Genomic DNA, 17,500 nt, shown 5'->3' on the forward strand with positions numbered 1-17,500 from the left:
TAAATATAAAAGGAGAAACTTTCGTTTTTCCTTTTGGGCCACCCCGCCTCGGTGGGATACGGCCGGTGTGTTGAAAGAAAGAAAAAAGTATATAAGAAGTGTAATGTGTGAGTGCACTTGTGCAACATTCTCATGGGAGAACCAAGAAGCATACTGTACATCTTCACATCCTTCTCTCAGTGATTCTTCTCAGACAGTTTTACAATGAAGGTCAACTTGGAGTTTGGACTTGAGCTGTTTAGACTTATAATGTTATAAAGCGAATCATCAATTTAAGAGAGGAAAAAATTATATTTTGTCTAAAATTTCCTCTATAAATCGCAGGTTAGTCTTAAATTGTTTCAGCCACAATATTACAAATTATTCTGCATTAACGTTCATTCAGTAAATTCTGTTTAACATTACTATATAGTAATCTGATTTTTATATATTAAATATATTTAATTCTTCCAAAATCCAAGATGATTTCTATCATTTTTACATTATGTATAGCAACTTCCGCAGTTATGAGGAATGTTACCTCACGTAAAAACAAACTCCTTAATCCTCTAATCTGGACTCTATCATTTTTGTAAAATATCCGGCTTTACAGATTAATAAGTTATAAACAGGTATTTTCATCGAACTCTGTAATATACAAGACACATTAATATAGTTCTGTAGAATCCCCATTAATATCATAAATTATAGTTAGCAGCTTTTATATTTTTTTTCTAAATTGATATCGACACACGTACAGTAATTTTAAAGGAGCAACACGTTCAGTTTCATCCCTGGTTTTCTTGGTCAGCGAGCATCTCGGGTTCCAGGCAGACAAAATGATCAGTGTTAGTTGGGGTGTAACACAACAGAGGATCTGTGCTCTGTCGTTTAAATTCTTCCAGGTCTCTTGCGCTGCACAAAGGAGTTGGAATCTATAAAAAGAAAAAAATCAATTATATGAGGAATTTTGTTTATAAGTACATGTACATTATATGAACATTGTTTCACCATCTTAAATAAGCACATTTATGTAATCAAGCTGCCCTGTTTATTATTCCAACATGTTAGGTACGTACAATCAGGTAGCTGTTTTGTTCTAGGATGTTTAAAACTCCTCCTCTTCTAAACTTTCACATCCTCCCACTAATCATTTCTCAAAAGGGTTCCTTCACATCTTTCCATTTACCATTTATACACCATTTCCATTTATATACCAATAAAGTTTTAATGCAGTGGTTGGAACAATTCACCAAAACTCCTCACTTTTCTCTCAGTTGACAGTGGTCGAGGACAGAGACGTCGTCATAACTGTCTCCTCGAGCGAGCTTTTGTTGAACTGCACTGTCTCGCCAATCTATTCTGTTCCATTATTTCTAAATAAACAAATTATCTCGACACAGCTGATTTCTTAATTAAGGTTTTCATATCACCATTTGGCCGTCTAATTTCTACACTGGTAATCTCCGTATATTTACACACACATTTATCCTTAAATATCACATCTCCACTGCCTACAGACTCCTCCTCGCTGCAACATTAAAACAACATGGCTCACACCCAAAGGTGTTGACAACTATAATTTGCCTCTCCACAAATAACTTCCTCAATTCTATCCTTATCGTTCGTCTAAGATTCACATCGTCTTTCATAAACCCATCTACCAACACATTCACTTCTTCCTGGAGTTTACCTGGAGAGAGTTCCGGGGGTCAACGCCCCCGCGGCCCGGTCTGTGACCAGGCCTCCTGGTGGATCAGAGCCTGATCAACCAGTGCCAGCTTGAAGACTGCCAGGGGTCTGTTGGTAATCCCCCTTATGTATGCTGGGAGGCAGTTCAACAGTCTCGGGCCCCTGACACTTATTGTATGGTCTCTTAACGTGCTAGTGACACCTCTGCTTTTCATTGGGGGGATGTTGCATCGTCTGCCAAGTCTTTTCCTTTCGTAGCGAGTGATTTTCGTGTGCAAGTTCGGTACTAGTCCCTCTAGGATTTTTCAGGTGTATATAATCATGTATCTCTCCCGCCTGCATTTCAGGGAATACAGGTTTAGGAACCTCAAGAGCTCCCAGTAATTGAGGTGTTTTATCTCCGTTATGCGTGCCGTGAAGGTTCTCTGTACATTTTCTAGGTCAGCAATTTCATACTTATATGGTAGAGGACTTTGGGAGGGTGGGTAAATGAAGTTGAAAATGGACACAGAAAAGAGCAAGATGATGTTAGTAGTAAAAAAAAAAGGGGGGGGGGTGACATGTTATATATCAGTACAATAAATCACTGCTTAAATTTTGGTGGGATTATGGTGAGAAAAATTTATAGTATAAAGTGAGGAATAATTCAAGTGAGAAATAATTCAAAATGATGAATAATTCAAAATGATGAATAATTCAAAATGATGAATAATTCAAGATTAACTCACCTCTTTTGTTTTGTTAAATTCCCTAAAATCCACAACATAGTTATCAGAAGCCTTGTCAAAATGTACTAGATTTTCAAATCTGTGACCCCATAGAACATCTGAGGGTTGATAGGAGTACCGCGCCTGCATAGTGTTGCCTGTAGATTCTGTTGTGCCCTCTAGGTAAACTACAAGTTCAAACCTGAAAGAAAAAGCATAATACTTAATATATTTAGGAGGTTGACGGTTGGTCTGCTATTAGAGGAAGGATAGAACCTACAATGTTCCTTGCTCTGAATGACAGTTTGAGCGCATCATGAAATACCAACTGTAAAATTAATTTTTTTTCGTTTATATGGGCATACTCATGGCTGCTGCCTTGACTGAGAAAATTGTGTCCCTGAGGACATTCATCCGATTATTGGCTAAAGCCAACAACTGTAGCCTGCCAGTCCATTCCTAAGTGTAGTATATATACACAGGAGTATCTGTGAAAATACACAAATATACATCTCTTAGTGTATGTACCACTATTTCTGTATTTCTCGGAATCGGCAACAGGGAGAACAAGAAGGTACATAAAATAGAGAAAGAACAGTAGATGACTGAAATGGATTCAAGTACTGGAAATTTTAAAATATATGTATAGCAAATTAAATTTAACAGGACATGATTCACTAAGACACAAATATGCGATTAACACACCACCATGAGACACCCTGAAACAGGTAGAAGAAAAGTTTAGTAACTAAGGTCTCTTACCTTTCATTCATAAGATCCACAGCGGACATATTAAAGAAAGGTGAATTTTCATCAATAATGTGAACAATAGTCATCGGCCATATAAAGAAGAGATTCTCAGAGCCATCATCATTGCCTACTTTGACATCATAGTGGTGATATGGGATCTCTTCTCCCTCTTCCGTTCTTCTCTTACGTAAAACCTGGGGAAAAAAAATTTAAAGTTTTCTAGAAATAACGATAAAAATCCAACGAAATGCCTCGGCATGATAGTGGCTTTCTTTGTACTTAGCAAACCAATATTGTAATTACACACTGTAATCTATGAAAAGAAATAAACTCCTTAATTCTTAAAATGAGTAAAAGTTTAGGGATAAAGCACCAAAATCAGTCTACTAGATGCTGTCACTGCTCTACCTTTCTTTGTTCGGTCTGTATAGAGATCTCAATTACATAAACAAGTGAAGGTGGATAGGAGAAAGTCTATATTGGTAAAAGGATTCTTGATCCTAAGAAATTGGAGCTATCCTCTTATTTTCCAGGCGCTTCATGACTTGCTTCCCGATGAATATTAAAATCAATACTACTACTTATAACAACAATAATAGTAATAAATTATACATATCAAGTATGTGGACAGGGGCTATTTACTTGAACAAGTAAACTTTATTAAGAACATAATTACCAACACTAACTTGTGCTTTAACGCTGGCACCGATGATAAAAGACTTCCTCATGTCTCCGACACGGAACATGAGGCAGAGTTTACCGTCACGGAGACAGATACAAGCATTGCGGGAGAACAAGATGGTGTTGGTCCGCTGCTTGGGACGTGTCAGTTTGGCAAACACAACACCTACCATGAACGCCTGTAATATGACGCCAGTAATGCTTTGAATGCACATTAAAAATACTGCCTCTGGACACTCCTCTGTGGCGTATCTGTAAAAGAACAAACTTGCATTAATTAATGTACATTACATTAAAGCAGATTAATTTATTATAACAATATGAAATATTAGTTTTTTTTTTTCGTATCAAATACATTAGTTACAATACATCTCTATAATGGCGTGACACTTTAAATTTCACTTGAATACAATAATGTCCAGGACAATTTTTTTGGGATAAGATGCAGTGTGTGAATCTGAATTTTAATATATTCGAGTTAGCTACAAAAAACACTTCGTGGAGAACATCACTCACAGCATCTCCACTGCACAGTCAGTCTTGCACTTTTTAATTAAAAAATTTAGCAAAAATCGATGTGTAGATATTTATTTTAAGGGGTCCAACATCCTTTAAAATCAATATCTACCCAAAATGAGCTTTAAATACAAATTAAGACTACTGTATATAGCATTTAATAACCAAGTAATGGCATCAATTTAGATCAATTCTATACTGAAAAACTAGAAACGAAAAAAAAGTATTAATTAAAAAGACCATTCACAAGAAATTATACATTACCTGTAACCATAGCCTATTGTATGCTGAGTTTCAATTGAAAAGAGGAAGCTGCCGGTAAAACTCTGGACGTTTTGTACACAAGGTGTGTGATCCTGTGTCTCCTGGTCATCCCCGTGTACTTTGATGATCATATACCAGATGAAGGCAAACGTTAGCCAACTGGAAGATGGGGAAAGACTCATAGAAAATCAACAAACTATACACGAGGCAATAAAGCTACGAGGCTTTAATATAACTTATGAATGCAGACCAACAATGTATTGGATTACGAATGCAATTAATAATTCTTCCAGGGCCTACCTTGGACGGGCCCTGCACAGGTCTCTCCTTTAAAAGGGCCTACCCAGACTGGTTTAATTCACACCACCACCTCCACTCACCTGATGATAAAGCCAAGAAAAAAGACTATGAGAGTCCACCGCCATTGTACATCAACAAGGGTTGTGTAGAGATCCTGAAGGTAGCGAGAACGACGCTTCTTCAGGTTGGCATAAGTCATGTTACAATCGCCATTTTTCCTGATGATATCTTGCCGCGTCCCCGAACTCATAAGCCCTAAAATACAACAAACATATGAATACATAATAAATACTAGGTGGTGCCTAAAATATGCAATGATTATAGATGAAAATGAAATAAGAAAGAATTATGGGATCTGCATGTTGGGAAGTCATTCAGCTCTGTACAATATAAACTCCCCATCAAGACACTATACAGATGAAATATTAAAAAAAAAAATCAATAAAAACCATGCATAAGCAATAAAACACAATATTCTCCAAAACATTAAAAGCCTATGTATCCACTCTTGCCTAAAAACTCACCTTCTCCATCCAAGAATGGAATCAATGGTCATTTGGGAGACTACTCTCAGAAAATCGAAAATACCATGTATTCTACACAGTAAGGCCTACGTAGGCCGTAAGCACTTTGCTGCACCAACGAAAGCTACAAAACCGTATATTCGCAAAAGAATGGAGGCTTTCCCTTCCATTTTTGAATCACAAAAGGTAGGTAAAAAATAGATTTGGGAAGAACAAATTTCTTTTCTCCAATTTATTGATAAAGTTGCAGAAAAAAATTTGCTGCGGAAAATTATATTTTTTCTTGCTCAAGTTTTCCCATAGGTTAAAAACTAAGTTAAATATATTTCAATAAAAATGCATATTTCATAGTAACTTAATATTAAAAAAAAATGATAAAATTTGGTTAAGCAGTTTCTCTTCACCTATGATTTGAAGAATTTCTCGTAGGCCTTTAAAAGTTTCACAAGACTTAAGTACTCCTACTGTACCAACGCTGACTTCATCCTTAATACACATAAATAACGCGCACACAGGAATCAGCAGCTCCCGACGACGTTCGGTCCGACTTGGACCGTCTACTGTCACACTGTGACTTCGTAAATGGTCCAAGTCCGATAGAAACGTCGTAAGCTCCTCTCTCCTATGTGTGGGTTATTTGTGTATTGTTCCAGTCATAGTATTATGCCTTAATACTGCTACTTATCACTAGTAAACATAAGAAAAAATGGAGGTTACTTTTGTCGTTGATTCAGGGAACGTGCGACATTTTTTTTAATATTAATGTATAAAGGCATTACTACCTCCTTCCTGAAGAGACAGCGAGTGTTTGCCATCGTGTGTGATGGAAAATGACAGGATATTATAACTAGCTTTTGTTCCCACAAAAACTATCATGCAGAATGGGGTGGCCGCTCATTGCTAATTACTCAATTTTACTATATAAAAAAAACTGGTGCAAAGACTCGCAATCGAAAAAATTCAGATTTCAATCCTGGATGGGGCGTGACTTACGCAGGTCTTACACCTACTGCTCCTGCTCATTTTGTAGTAGCTATATATCTAGGAGTTAATTCGATGTTATGGGGTGCAGCCTGGGGAAGACCTACGGACTTCCAATATAATAGGCCACAATGATTGGTATCTTTGGTTGCAAAATCCTCCAGGGTTTATAATGCGAATGAAGTCTTCATTCTCAGACAGTTGAACTGGCGGTGATTAGAGCCTTACGAGGTGACGACGAGGCGCCCCTGTGACGTCCACTTTGTCTCTGCCTGTCTCCTGTCTGTCTCTCATACATAAATATATCCATCAACGTCACGTTAATAAGACACCCGCATTTACACACCACAAAGATCCCGCCTCTACATAAACATGTCAGCAGAGTGCTTCTTCACCTCTCAACGAGTAAATGCCTATGATAGATGATTGAACGACCCTTTCTGCTAATGCCCGTAATTTTATTTAAAAAAAAATGTAATGTGCTACCCTAATCTGTAATATAACTAGTGCATAGTTAGAACAAAAAATAAGCCGTTTCCCTGTCATATTCCATCACAGAGGGTTGGATTTCATACCTTATGACTGATTTTTTTCAGCCTTACGTAGGAGACTTCAGTAGGGCAATAAGGATGGAGACTTCAGTAGGGCAATAAGGATGGAGACTTCAGTAGGGCAATAAGGATGGAGACTTCAGTAGGGCAATAAGGATATAGTCAAGTATTCCAGTAAAAGTAAAGCTGTAAGGAAGCTTCAAACGCTTCTTTACGGCAGAGCTGGAGTTACTATTACTTGGAAATTAACATCCATCAGGATGGTCTATCCCAAACACAGGAGAAATAGAATATTATGAGTAATGCTCTATCACGGTAATCTCTTAATACATGTTATTTATGTACAACTTTGTTATATCTATGCTTTACTTTTCCTACTGCGAAATATCTATCATCCCTATGCTGGAGCTCCGTCATTACACCTTACCTGTTTGTTATGTACACTGAGGCTAGATAACGCTCCTGGTGAGCGAAACGTAGCCTAAAAAAATGAAGTATTCAGAATGTTGCATGTGCCCATTTACCCAAGGGACAAACAATTAAAATGTGCTCTACTCAGTGTCAGTCCACAAGTCACACATGACCCTTCAGTCCACAAGTCACACAAGACCCTTCACCTGCATCAAGGAACCCCCCCTCCCCCTTCCCCTCCCCCGCCCCCTTCCCCTCCACTCCCTTGAAGACAATAACAAAATGCTTGTGAAATGTCAAATATTTTCTTTAAAAAATTGTCGCTAGTGGAAAAGGACAGATTCAGCAGTTGAGGACGTGTTCATATGTGGGAGGGGCCTGCTAATGGCAGTAGGCTATACCCACAAGGTGGATCATACATTTAACCGTGGTGCAGAAGATATTTTCTGAGCGAAAATTGTGGGCTCGAAACTTGGGATTGATACTCTCGACGTTTGAAACGGGAGAAGCATTCAGCAATAGTGATGATTACCTCCCACCCACAATGAAGAAGTTGGACAGTGGGCTTGGGAAGTATTTCTCGGACATGTTTTTAATCTTATTCCACATCCGTCCTGGAGGAGTGTTGGAATAACCCCCCCTCTACGTAACGGACCCAGGACGTCCACCGAGCCCTTCTGAACATCTTCCTCTTCATGGCCAGCAAATAGTGTTCCCTGAGGCAACTATATTCGGTGCGCACAATCTGCAGTCTTAGTTACCAAAAGGACTGGCAGACGGAACCCCAAGCTACCTGACCAAGGAATGTTTATCCTCTGCCGCCCACACGACAACACTAATGAAATAGCTACAAGTCTTCTGCACATCATGGAAATTACCAAGGTCACAAGAGATCTCGGCCCAAGCTTCAGAGTCGCCAGTTCGCCGCCTTCAGCTTCTACCACAGATGATCCCGCAGACTCCAAGAGGAGGGAAATGACTATCATGTAAGTCAGGTAGAACAGAACTATAAGAAAGGTCACTGCCTGAAAAGGCGTTCATTCCCAGGAGGAATGGGTGAATTAGTCCCATAATAGGGAAACAAGATCGTAACAGTGTAAAACCTCATCTGGAAAATCACTTGCAAGCTTACTCGGATGGCCATAGCCTGCAGGGAGCGCAGACGAACCTGATGGGCAACTGTGCCAGTAGTACAAAGGCATAAAAAACATACATGGAAACCAGAAACCACTCCACTGCCAAGAATTTAGTCTCCTGTAAATATAGTACTGACGGCCATAGTCCCGAAAGACAAATGTTTTTAATATGGGCCTAATACCCTGACAGCTCCATTACATGAAATAATACACCGAGTCGGAGATCTAGGTAGTCGACTTCTCAGTAACGTCTATTGAGGGGAATTCTACAAACAGTCAGCTCTCTCTTCTTTCGTAGCCTGGCATTTGGGTGTAGATGCAGCCCTGCACAGTGACCCCCAGTCATCATCTACAACCTCAACCGAGATGCATAAACAGGTCCTCTGAGATGAAGCAATCTTTCTTTTTCTCAGAGAAACGGGCCATATTAGAATACTTTTGCTGGGAGGGCGTGGTTAGCAACAGAGTTAGAGATATCTTTTTTTGCCAACCGCTGCCCCAACTTACAGGCATGAACTATTTCCAATAGGTCCCGCCCGCCTGTGGCACTGTCTTCAACTACTTCACCTTACCTATGGCTTTAGCACCCATCCTCATGTCTCTGCTTTAGATAAATTAAGGCTATCCTGTCTATTATGTCTAAGGAATTGAACATATATCATGAACATCTTTAAATTAAGTCTCCATGTCTTCTACTATCTCCAGTATATATAATAGTTGCTTCTATATTAGATTAAAAAAAAAAGTGATGCTCAGACGAAAGTTTTCCTATAACACTAAAATAGGCCGTTAAAGTCTAAGTCACTATAGAATGATTAGGATAGGTTGATGTGATACGAGAAATGGCAGCTGCAATTTAATGTAGATAAACTTAAGGTTCTAACTGGCAAAATAACTATGGCAAATATAAACTAAATTATGTAGATCTTAATCAAACTGAATGTGAAAAAGGTTTGAGAATTCTGGTTAGCAGTAATTTAATGCCAAGACAATACTGCGTAAGTGTTCACATAAAGCTAATATAATTAATTCTTGGCTTTATATCAAGAAGCACAATAGAAGTACTCAGGTTTTGCTTCAGATTTGTAAAGCCTTAACTTTTAGATTACGATGTTTAATTTTGATCTTATTCTTACAGAAAAGGCATAAATGCGCTGGAAAAAATACGAGAAGGATAACGAAGTTGATTCCCTGTAACACAAATCTTTCTTACGAAGACAGGCTAAGGGCACTGAATTGGTACTCTGGAAGCGTAGAATTGGGTGGGGGGGTGGGGGGGGATATACCTGAAGTGTACAATGGAAAACTGGAATAGAGAGGATAAAAATAACGTGCTGAAAATATCCAACGAAGACTAGACACACAATAATGGATTAAAGTTGAACAAATTTTGTTCCGTTGTCTGAAACAATAAAGATACCCAAGAGTTGCACATGTGTCTAATTTATCAACATGTCGGTTCTCTGAACCATTCATCTACATATGTGTCTTGCCTAACAACCAGTAGACCTACTGCAGTGTTCCTCCATTGTTATGTTCATAATTAGAAGACTTGAAACCTTCACGCGTCACTGGTGAACCACATTATAAAAGCTGGTATGCAATGTTTTAAGAAAATTACTGAAATTACACACAGACACACACACACAAAAGTGTGCCAACATACCACTGTTCACCACTCGGCCCTGTTCTTTATATCACCTCCGCCACTTCTTGTATTCCAGTTCCAAGTTACACAAGAATCATAGTATTGATAGTTTCACAAGTCACTGCTTCAACGTAGCCTCGTTACTTACGTTAGCACGATTTCTTCTCGTTGACAGCCGACCGACCACGTTCTAACGTCCTTACTGTCTGCTTACTGACTGGCCTTCTGATGTTAGATCCACTGCACTGGCTGCTCAATGATCACTTCCTGGCTGAACCTTCTCGCTGGCTTTCCCAACTTTATATGAAGTGATTTCTTTGAGAAACTTCCTCCCTAAAGATCTCCGTCACAGCCCTTACTATAAGCTGATGGACCCTTGAAGGGATATTTCTCGATGAAGGGCTCCTGATCCAAGTAAGCTGTGCTACCCAACCATTTCTTGGAATGAACCCTGATTACCTCCCTGGTGGAAAAGGACACCTCTCTGGTGTCCTTTTCCACAGTTTGTCGGCATCACTATATTCGCACTCAGTCAAGCCTGCTGGAGATATTCTATCACAGACATCTGGATCGTCACAGCCAGTCATGCGAGGTTACTGTGATAACTCACCCCTTTCTTGCTTCCGGCCGGTGCCAGGACTAGTGTAACAAGTTATGTTAATGTTGCAGATATCTGAGCAAACTAAACAATAAAAATGACTAAACCCCGATAAGACGTTATTGAAACGATAGCTTGGGTGGCTTTCAATATAAAGACGCCAATGGAAATAAGCCACTTTGATTTTTTTTTTTTTTTGGGGGGGGGGGTTATCCTAAATAAATTGCACATGTTAAACTATGTCTCATAATTGTACTTGTGTGTACTTGTACCTAAATAAACTTAAGGGAACAATGCTCTTCTCCAGACTGAGGGACTGACCACCTCAAAACTTTAAGGGTGATGGACTGATTACATCGTCTTCAAGTATCTTCTGCTTCTATCAACTTTTCTGTACTCGACTGAAGAAGCCTACTGTGTAGGCGAAACGTTTCGAAATAAAGATACCTAACTGTTGCATATGTGTCTTACCTAACAATCTGTCGGTATTTTATACCATTTTAATGTTCATAGAATGGAGTGTGGGAGGGTAGTTGTGAGTTGGACATGACTAGCATACACCAGTAGACCTGGTGCATATGTGTCTTGATAAATTAGACACATGTGCAACTCTTGGGTATCTTTATTGAGGAAACGTTTCGCCAAACAGTGGCTTCATCAGTCCATACAAAGGAGAATCTTGAAGAACAGGAGGAGAACGAGGTAATCAGTCCCTCAACCTTGAGTCGATGTGGTCAGTTCATCAATCTTGAATAGAATACGGCATACGTGCTGAGAAGGAGCTTATAAACCGTTGGCAGGAGAGGTGCAGCAGTCATAGGTCGTGTAACATTTGTTCAATGTTGAAGTAGGTCGTGCCCAAGAATTAGGCAAGCGAAGAATTCCCAAGTATTAAGATCCCAAGAAGTTGCAGTGTCTGACAGGTTTGTAGATGAATGGTTCAGAGAACCGACATGTTGATAAATTAGACACATGTCGGTTCTCTGAACCATTCATCTACAAACCTGTCAGACACTGCAACTTCTTGGGATCTTAATGCTTGGGAATTCTTCGCTTGCCTAATTCTTGGGCACGACCTACTTCAACATTGAACAAATGTTACACGACCTATGACTGCTGCACCTCTCCTGCCAACGGTTTATAAGCTCCTTCTCAGCACGTATGCCGTATTCTATTCAAGATTGATGAACTGACCACATCGACTCAAGGTTGAGGGACTGATTACCTCGTTCTCCTCCTGTTCTTCAAGATTCTCCTTTGTATGGACTGAACATTAAAATGGTATAAAATACCGACAGGTTGTTAGGTAAGACACATATGCAACAGTTAGGTATCTTTATTATGAAACGTTTCGCCTACACAGTAGGCTTCTTCAGTCGAGTACAGAAAAGTTGATAGAAGCAGAAGATACTTGAAGACGATGTAATCAGTCCATCACCCTTAAAGTTTTGAGGTGGTCAGTCCCTCAGTCTGGAGAAGAGCATTGTTCCATAGTATGAAACAATATGGAGATGAAGTGACAGGATGGAGTGATGGACTGATTACATCGTCTTCAAGTATCTTCTGCTTCTATCAACTTTTCTGTACTCGACTGAAGAAGCCTACTGTGTAGGCGAAACGTTTCATAATAAAGATACCTAACTGTTGCATATGTGTCTTACCTAACAACCTGTCGGTATTTTATACCATTTTAATGTTCAATCTGTCAGACACTGCAACACAAGGGTATCTTGGTACAGACCTGCAATCAACTTCGACAACTTCCACTAGTGAGAGCGGCTGGATTTGAGAGGGACCTGACCTCTCAACATCTGAGTTCTTACCTCTCCTAGTGGCCTACGTCTCACCTCTTGGCGCTATATAAGCTCCATCCTGTCACTTCATCTCCATATTGTTTCATACTATGGAACAATGCTCTTCTCCAGACTGAGGGACTGACCACCTCAAAACTTTAAGGGTGATGGACTGATTACATCGTCTTCAAGTATCTTCTGCTTCTATCAACTTTTCTGTACTCGACTGAAGAAGCCTACTGTGTAGGCGAAACGTTTCATAATAAAGATACCTAACTGTTGCATATGTGTCTTACCTTTGTATGGACTGATGAAGCCACTGTTTGGCGAAACGTTTCCTCAATAAAGATACCCAAGAGTTGCACATGTGTCTAATTTATCAACATGTCGGTTCTCTGAACCATTCATCTACATATGTGTCTTGCCTAACAACCAGTAGACCTACTGCAGTGTTCCTCCATTGTTATGTTCATAATTAGAAGACTTGAAACCTTCACGCGTCACTGGTGAACCACATTATAAAAGCTGGTATGCAATGTTTTAAGAAAATTACTGAAATTACACACAGACACACACACACAAAAGTGTGCCAACATACCACTGTTCACCACTCGGCCCTGTTCTTTATATCACCTCCGCCACTTCTTGTATTCCAGTTCCAAGTTACACAAGAATCATAGTATTGATAGTTTCACAAGTCACTGCTTCAACGTAGCCTCGTTACTTACGTTAGCACGATTTCTTCTCGTTGACTAGCCGACCGACCACGTTCTAACGTCCTTACTGTCTGCTTACTGACTGGCCTTCTGATGTTAGATCCACTGCACTGGCTGCTCAATGATCACTTCCTGGCTGAACCTTCTCGCTGGCTTCCCCAACTTTATATGAAGTGATTTCTTTGAGAAACTTCCTCCCTAAAGATCTCCGTCACAGCCCTTACTATAAGCTGATGGACCCTTGAAGGGATATTTCTCGATGAAGGGCTCCTGATCCAAGTAAGTTGTGCTACCCAACCATTTCTTGGAATGAACCCTGATTACCTCCCTGGTGGAAAAGGACACCTCTCTGGTGTCCTTTTCCACAGTTTGTCGGCATCACTATATTCGCACTCAGTCAAGCCTGCTGGAGATATTCTATCACAGACATCTGGATCGTCACAGCCAGTCATGCGAGGTTACTGTGATAACTCACCCCTTTCTTGCTTCCGGCCGGTGCCAGGACTAGTGTAACAAGTTATGTTAATGTTGCAGATATCTGAGCAAACTAAACAATAAAAATGACTAAACCCCGATAAGACGTTATTGAAACGATAGCTTGGGTGGCTTTCAATATAAAGACGCCAATGGAAATAAGCCACTTTGATTTTTTTTTTTTTTGGGGGGGGGTTATCCTAAATAAATTGCACATGTTAAACTATGTCTCATAATTGTACTTGTGTGTACTTGTACCTAAATAAACTTAAGAGAACATGAATGGGTGTGAGATGGACCTACTCAGCATGGGCCAACAGTCCCACTGCAGTGCTTCATTTATATAATAGTGTGACATTACGTGTTGGAAGAACTGTGTACTGTGTACATTAAATTTCTGCTAGTCGTTGATACCTTCATCAACAACTAGTTCTAGTCTTGTTAGGTTAGTGTAGAGGACACCCAACCCACTCACGCCTACCTGGTTAGTAGGTATGTGTGGGGGAACTCACCCCTCACCCACCTTATCAGGAAGTGGGTGTGGAAGAATTCGCACCTCAACACCCGCCTTGCCACTTGTCACGAGACTTTTGTATCTTAATTTTTGGCTCTAAGACATAACAGGACTATCAGGTGGGTTGAATTTTTGTATTAAAACTAATCAGGCTAGATTGAAAATATGCATTTTTTTCTGAATAAACACAAAAGAGCTTTAAAATCTGCCGTTCAACACAGTGCAACAAAAAAATACTCCTCATTCCTCCCAGAGGGCGAGCGCTCGCACGCATTCCAGTTCCTTGATTTCTGTCCCATCTAAACATCTACAAAATCGACACTAACGAAAAACAAATAGGCAGCTTTCGTGTGGCAGCGACGAATTCTTTTTATTCAACTAACTTTGCTGAACAATGTGCTGCTAACCTACTGACAGTTACATAGTGGGAAGGAAAGCTAGCTATGTTTGTTGTATTCCATCACACAGGATGGACTTCTAAGTGATAAAATGTCCGTCTCAGCTGGCAGATCTGGATATCGTCAAATATTCCATTAGAGGATCAGTAACTACGGCAGCTTCAAAGGTTTCGTTCCAGCAGAGCTGGAGTTACTCTTACTTGGGAATTAACATCAATCATGACGGCCTATACTGTACACAGGAGAAACTGGATTTATAAGAATATCGTAGAGTTGTGGAGGGTAAGTAGAGTGCGACAGGAGGAAAGTAATGGCCAGTGTTACAAGGCAGTTAAAGTTACGCCAGAGTGCATCTGAGTTAAAAGTAATTCTTAATCTAATATAACCTAAGATAATGTACATGGAAAAGTTTGTTAATGCATAAGACGTGGAAAAACTGCGTACTAAAAATGCCGACGTTCATTATCGATCTCAGTCGTTTAGAGAATAATCTCTAGGACGACAAGGTAATGCTGGTGAAGACAGTAAACAACAGTGTGACAGCGAGTGTGTGTGTGTGTGTGTGAGAGAGAGAGAGAGAGAGAGAGAGAGAGAGAGAGAGAGAGAGAGAGAGAGAGAGAGAGAGAGAGAGAGAGAGAGAGACAGAGAGAGACAGAGAGAGACAGAGAGACAGAGAGAGAGACAGAGAGAGACAGAGACAGAGAGAGAGACAGAGAGAGAGACACAGAGAGAGAGACAGAGAGACAGAGAGAGAGACAGAGAGAGAGACAGAGAGAGAGACAGAGAGACAGAGAGAGAGACAGAGAGAGAGACAGAGAGAGAGACAGACAGAGACAGACAGAGACAGACAGACAGAGACAGACAGAGACAGACAGACAGAGACAGAGACATACAGAGACAGACTGTAGAGAGGCTGCTACTGCTAAGTACAAAGCATGGAGAAGGTATGAGAGACATCCTACCACCTATAACAGGAACTTGCACAGGCAAGCCTGTAGACATATGAGTGACGTTCAAAAGTGGGCCATTGCTAAATGGGAGGTGGACACTAAAAGAAAGCTAGCATCAGGTAGGGTAGGCTCCAAAACCTGGTGGTCCCTGGTCAAGGACAGACAAGGTTATCTGCCTGATGAACTCATTCCACCTCTAAATCGACAGGATGGGACCACCTCTACTAGTAGTCAAGAGAAGGCGGACCTCTTTGCTGAACACTTTGCTACCAAAATGCAAGTTCCTGATCCAGCAAGGGACCCTCCTTGGCTAGCTGCAAGAACTGTGTCAAAACTGTCAGTGGTGACAATAAGGCAGGAGGGGGTGCATTTCCTTCTTAAATCGCTTGACCAAGAAAAGGCTGTGGGCCCAGACAAGTTGAGCCCAAGATTGCTGAGAAGATGTGCAGACCAGCTAGCAGCACCTCTGACTCGCATCTTTCAGCACTGCCTAGCACAGTGTAAATGGCCCTCTATATGGAAAGAGGCAAATGTAGTCCCTGTTCACAAAAAGAAGAGCAGAGCAGAAATCAGCAACTACAGACCAGTGTCACTCCTGTCAATCACTGGTAAGATCCTTGAGACAATAATCTCAAGACAAATGACAGAGTTTTTTGACTATCACTCACTACTTTGTGATCGTCAATATGGCTTCAGGAAAGGTTACTCTGCTGCTGATCTGTTGTTAAACCTCTCCACTAAGTGGCACCAGTCACTGGATGAATCCAAAGTCAGCTGTGTGGTAGCACTGGACATTGCTGGCGCTTTCGACCGGGTGTGGCACCAGGGCCTCTTAGCAAAACTTCAAGCACTGGGAATTGCAGGCTCTACGCTATGTCTCCTCAGTGATTACCTTCATTGTAGATCTCTAAGTGTAGTTCTCAATGGAACGGAATCAGCAAGACATCCTATTGAGGCAAGTGTTCCACAAGGAAGCGTGCTGGGACCATTGTTATGGAATGTCTACTTCAACGACCTTCTTCATCTCATCCCAGAATCACATGCATATGCAGACGACTGCACACTGACATTCACTTATCCAAGAGAAGAAATGCCAGCTGCTCTAAGCTACATCAATCACCAGTTGAGAGCTATATCAGCTTGGGGAAATAGATGGCAAGTAACATTTGCACCTGAGAAAACGCAAATGAAGATCGTCTCTAGGCACCATGATGGTAATGCTGGTGCAGTAGTAAGGATGAATGGGAGGGTGTTGGCACCTGGAGAAGAAGTTGATATCCTTGGGGTGAAATTTGACTCCAAACTAACCATGAAGAACCATGTTGTAAATCTTGCAAACAAGGCAGCCAGGAAGCTTACAGCACTTCGCCGTATCTCGCATCTACTTGACAGTAGGGGTTGCAAGATTCTGTACGAGGCACAAGTATGCTCGCACCTTGAGTATGCTCCACTTTCTTGGTTTGCGACTGCTTGACAGAGTAGAGAACAGAGCAAGACGTCTCATCTCTCGCCTGGACCCATCCTGGATAGATCTGTCATTTCAGCAGAGCCTTGAACATAGGAGGGAAGTGGGTGGCCTTACTGTTATGTACAAGGCCAATATTGTCAAAGTACCACACTTGGATCCACTTCGAGGACAGCGTGAAACAAGCTTTTATGCCACAAGACGGGCAGAAAGCAGCAACTTCACTCTGGCCGTACCCTTCTCCAGAACTTCACTCCATCTGAGATCCTATATACCCAGGATGACTCGAGTATGGAACACATTCGTACAGCATAATGATGTCAACGAGATAAAGTCAGTTGATCAAATGAAAATGCTGGCCCACAGATGGCTCCAACTTCATCCTGTTCCCTACTTGTATGTCTCATAACAATAAAAATGCTTTCAAATGAGCTGATGTAGGTAACAGCTCT

The 17,500-nt window shown here is 40.7% G+C and overlaps 1 protein-coding gene and 1 long non-coding RNA gene across 11 annotated transcripts in view; both read right to left on the reverse strand.

Moving 5' to 3' along the window:
* The window catches only part of LOC138853995 (uncharacterized), a 263,319-nt gene that overhangs the window by 7,706 nt on the left and 238,113 nt on the right, over positions 1–17,500 (reverse strand). The gene's annotated exons all lie outside the window — the stretch shown is intronic.
* The window catches only part of LOC128684409 (inward rectifier potassium channel 2-like), a 177,794-nt gene continuing 160,908 nt past the window's right edge, over positions 615–17,500 (reverse strand). For all 10 annotated transcript variants that reach the window (XM_070094235.1, XM_070094203.1, XM_070094228.1 and 7 more), the window contains 6 exons: positions 4,970–5,144; positions 4,590–4,748; positions 3,815–4,061; positions 3,141–3,322; positions 2,400–2,580; positions 615–914 (listed from right to left, as the gene is read on the reverse strand). In XM_070094235.1, the coding sequence (XP_069950336.1) occupies positions 768–914; positions 2,400–2,580; positions 3,141–3,322; positions 3,815–4,061; positions 4,590–4,748; positions 4,970–5,144 (1,091 nt within the window). In that variant the 3' untranslated portion in view covers positions 615–767. The remainder of the gene's footprint in view (positions 915–2,399; positions 2,581–3,140; positions 3,323–3,814; positions 4,062–4,589; positions 4,749–4,969; positions 5,145–17,500) is intronic.

This window comes from Cherax quadricarinatus, chromosome 4, assembly GCF_038502225.1.
Source record: "Cherax quadricarinatus isolate ZL_2023a chromosome 4, ASM3850222v1, whole genome shotgun sequence".
NCBI lineage: Eukaryota > Metazoa > Arthropoda > Malacostraca > Decapoda > Parastacidae > Cherax > Cherax quadricarinatus.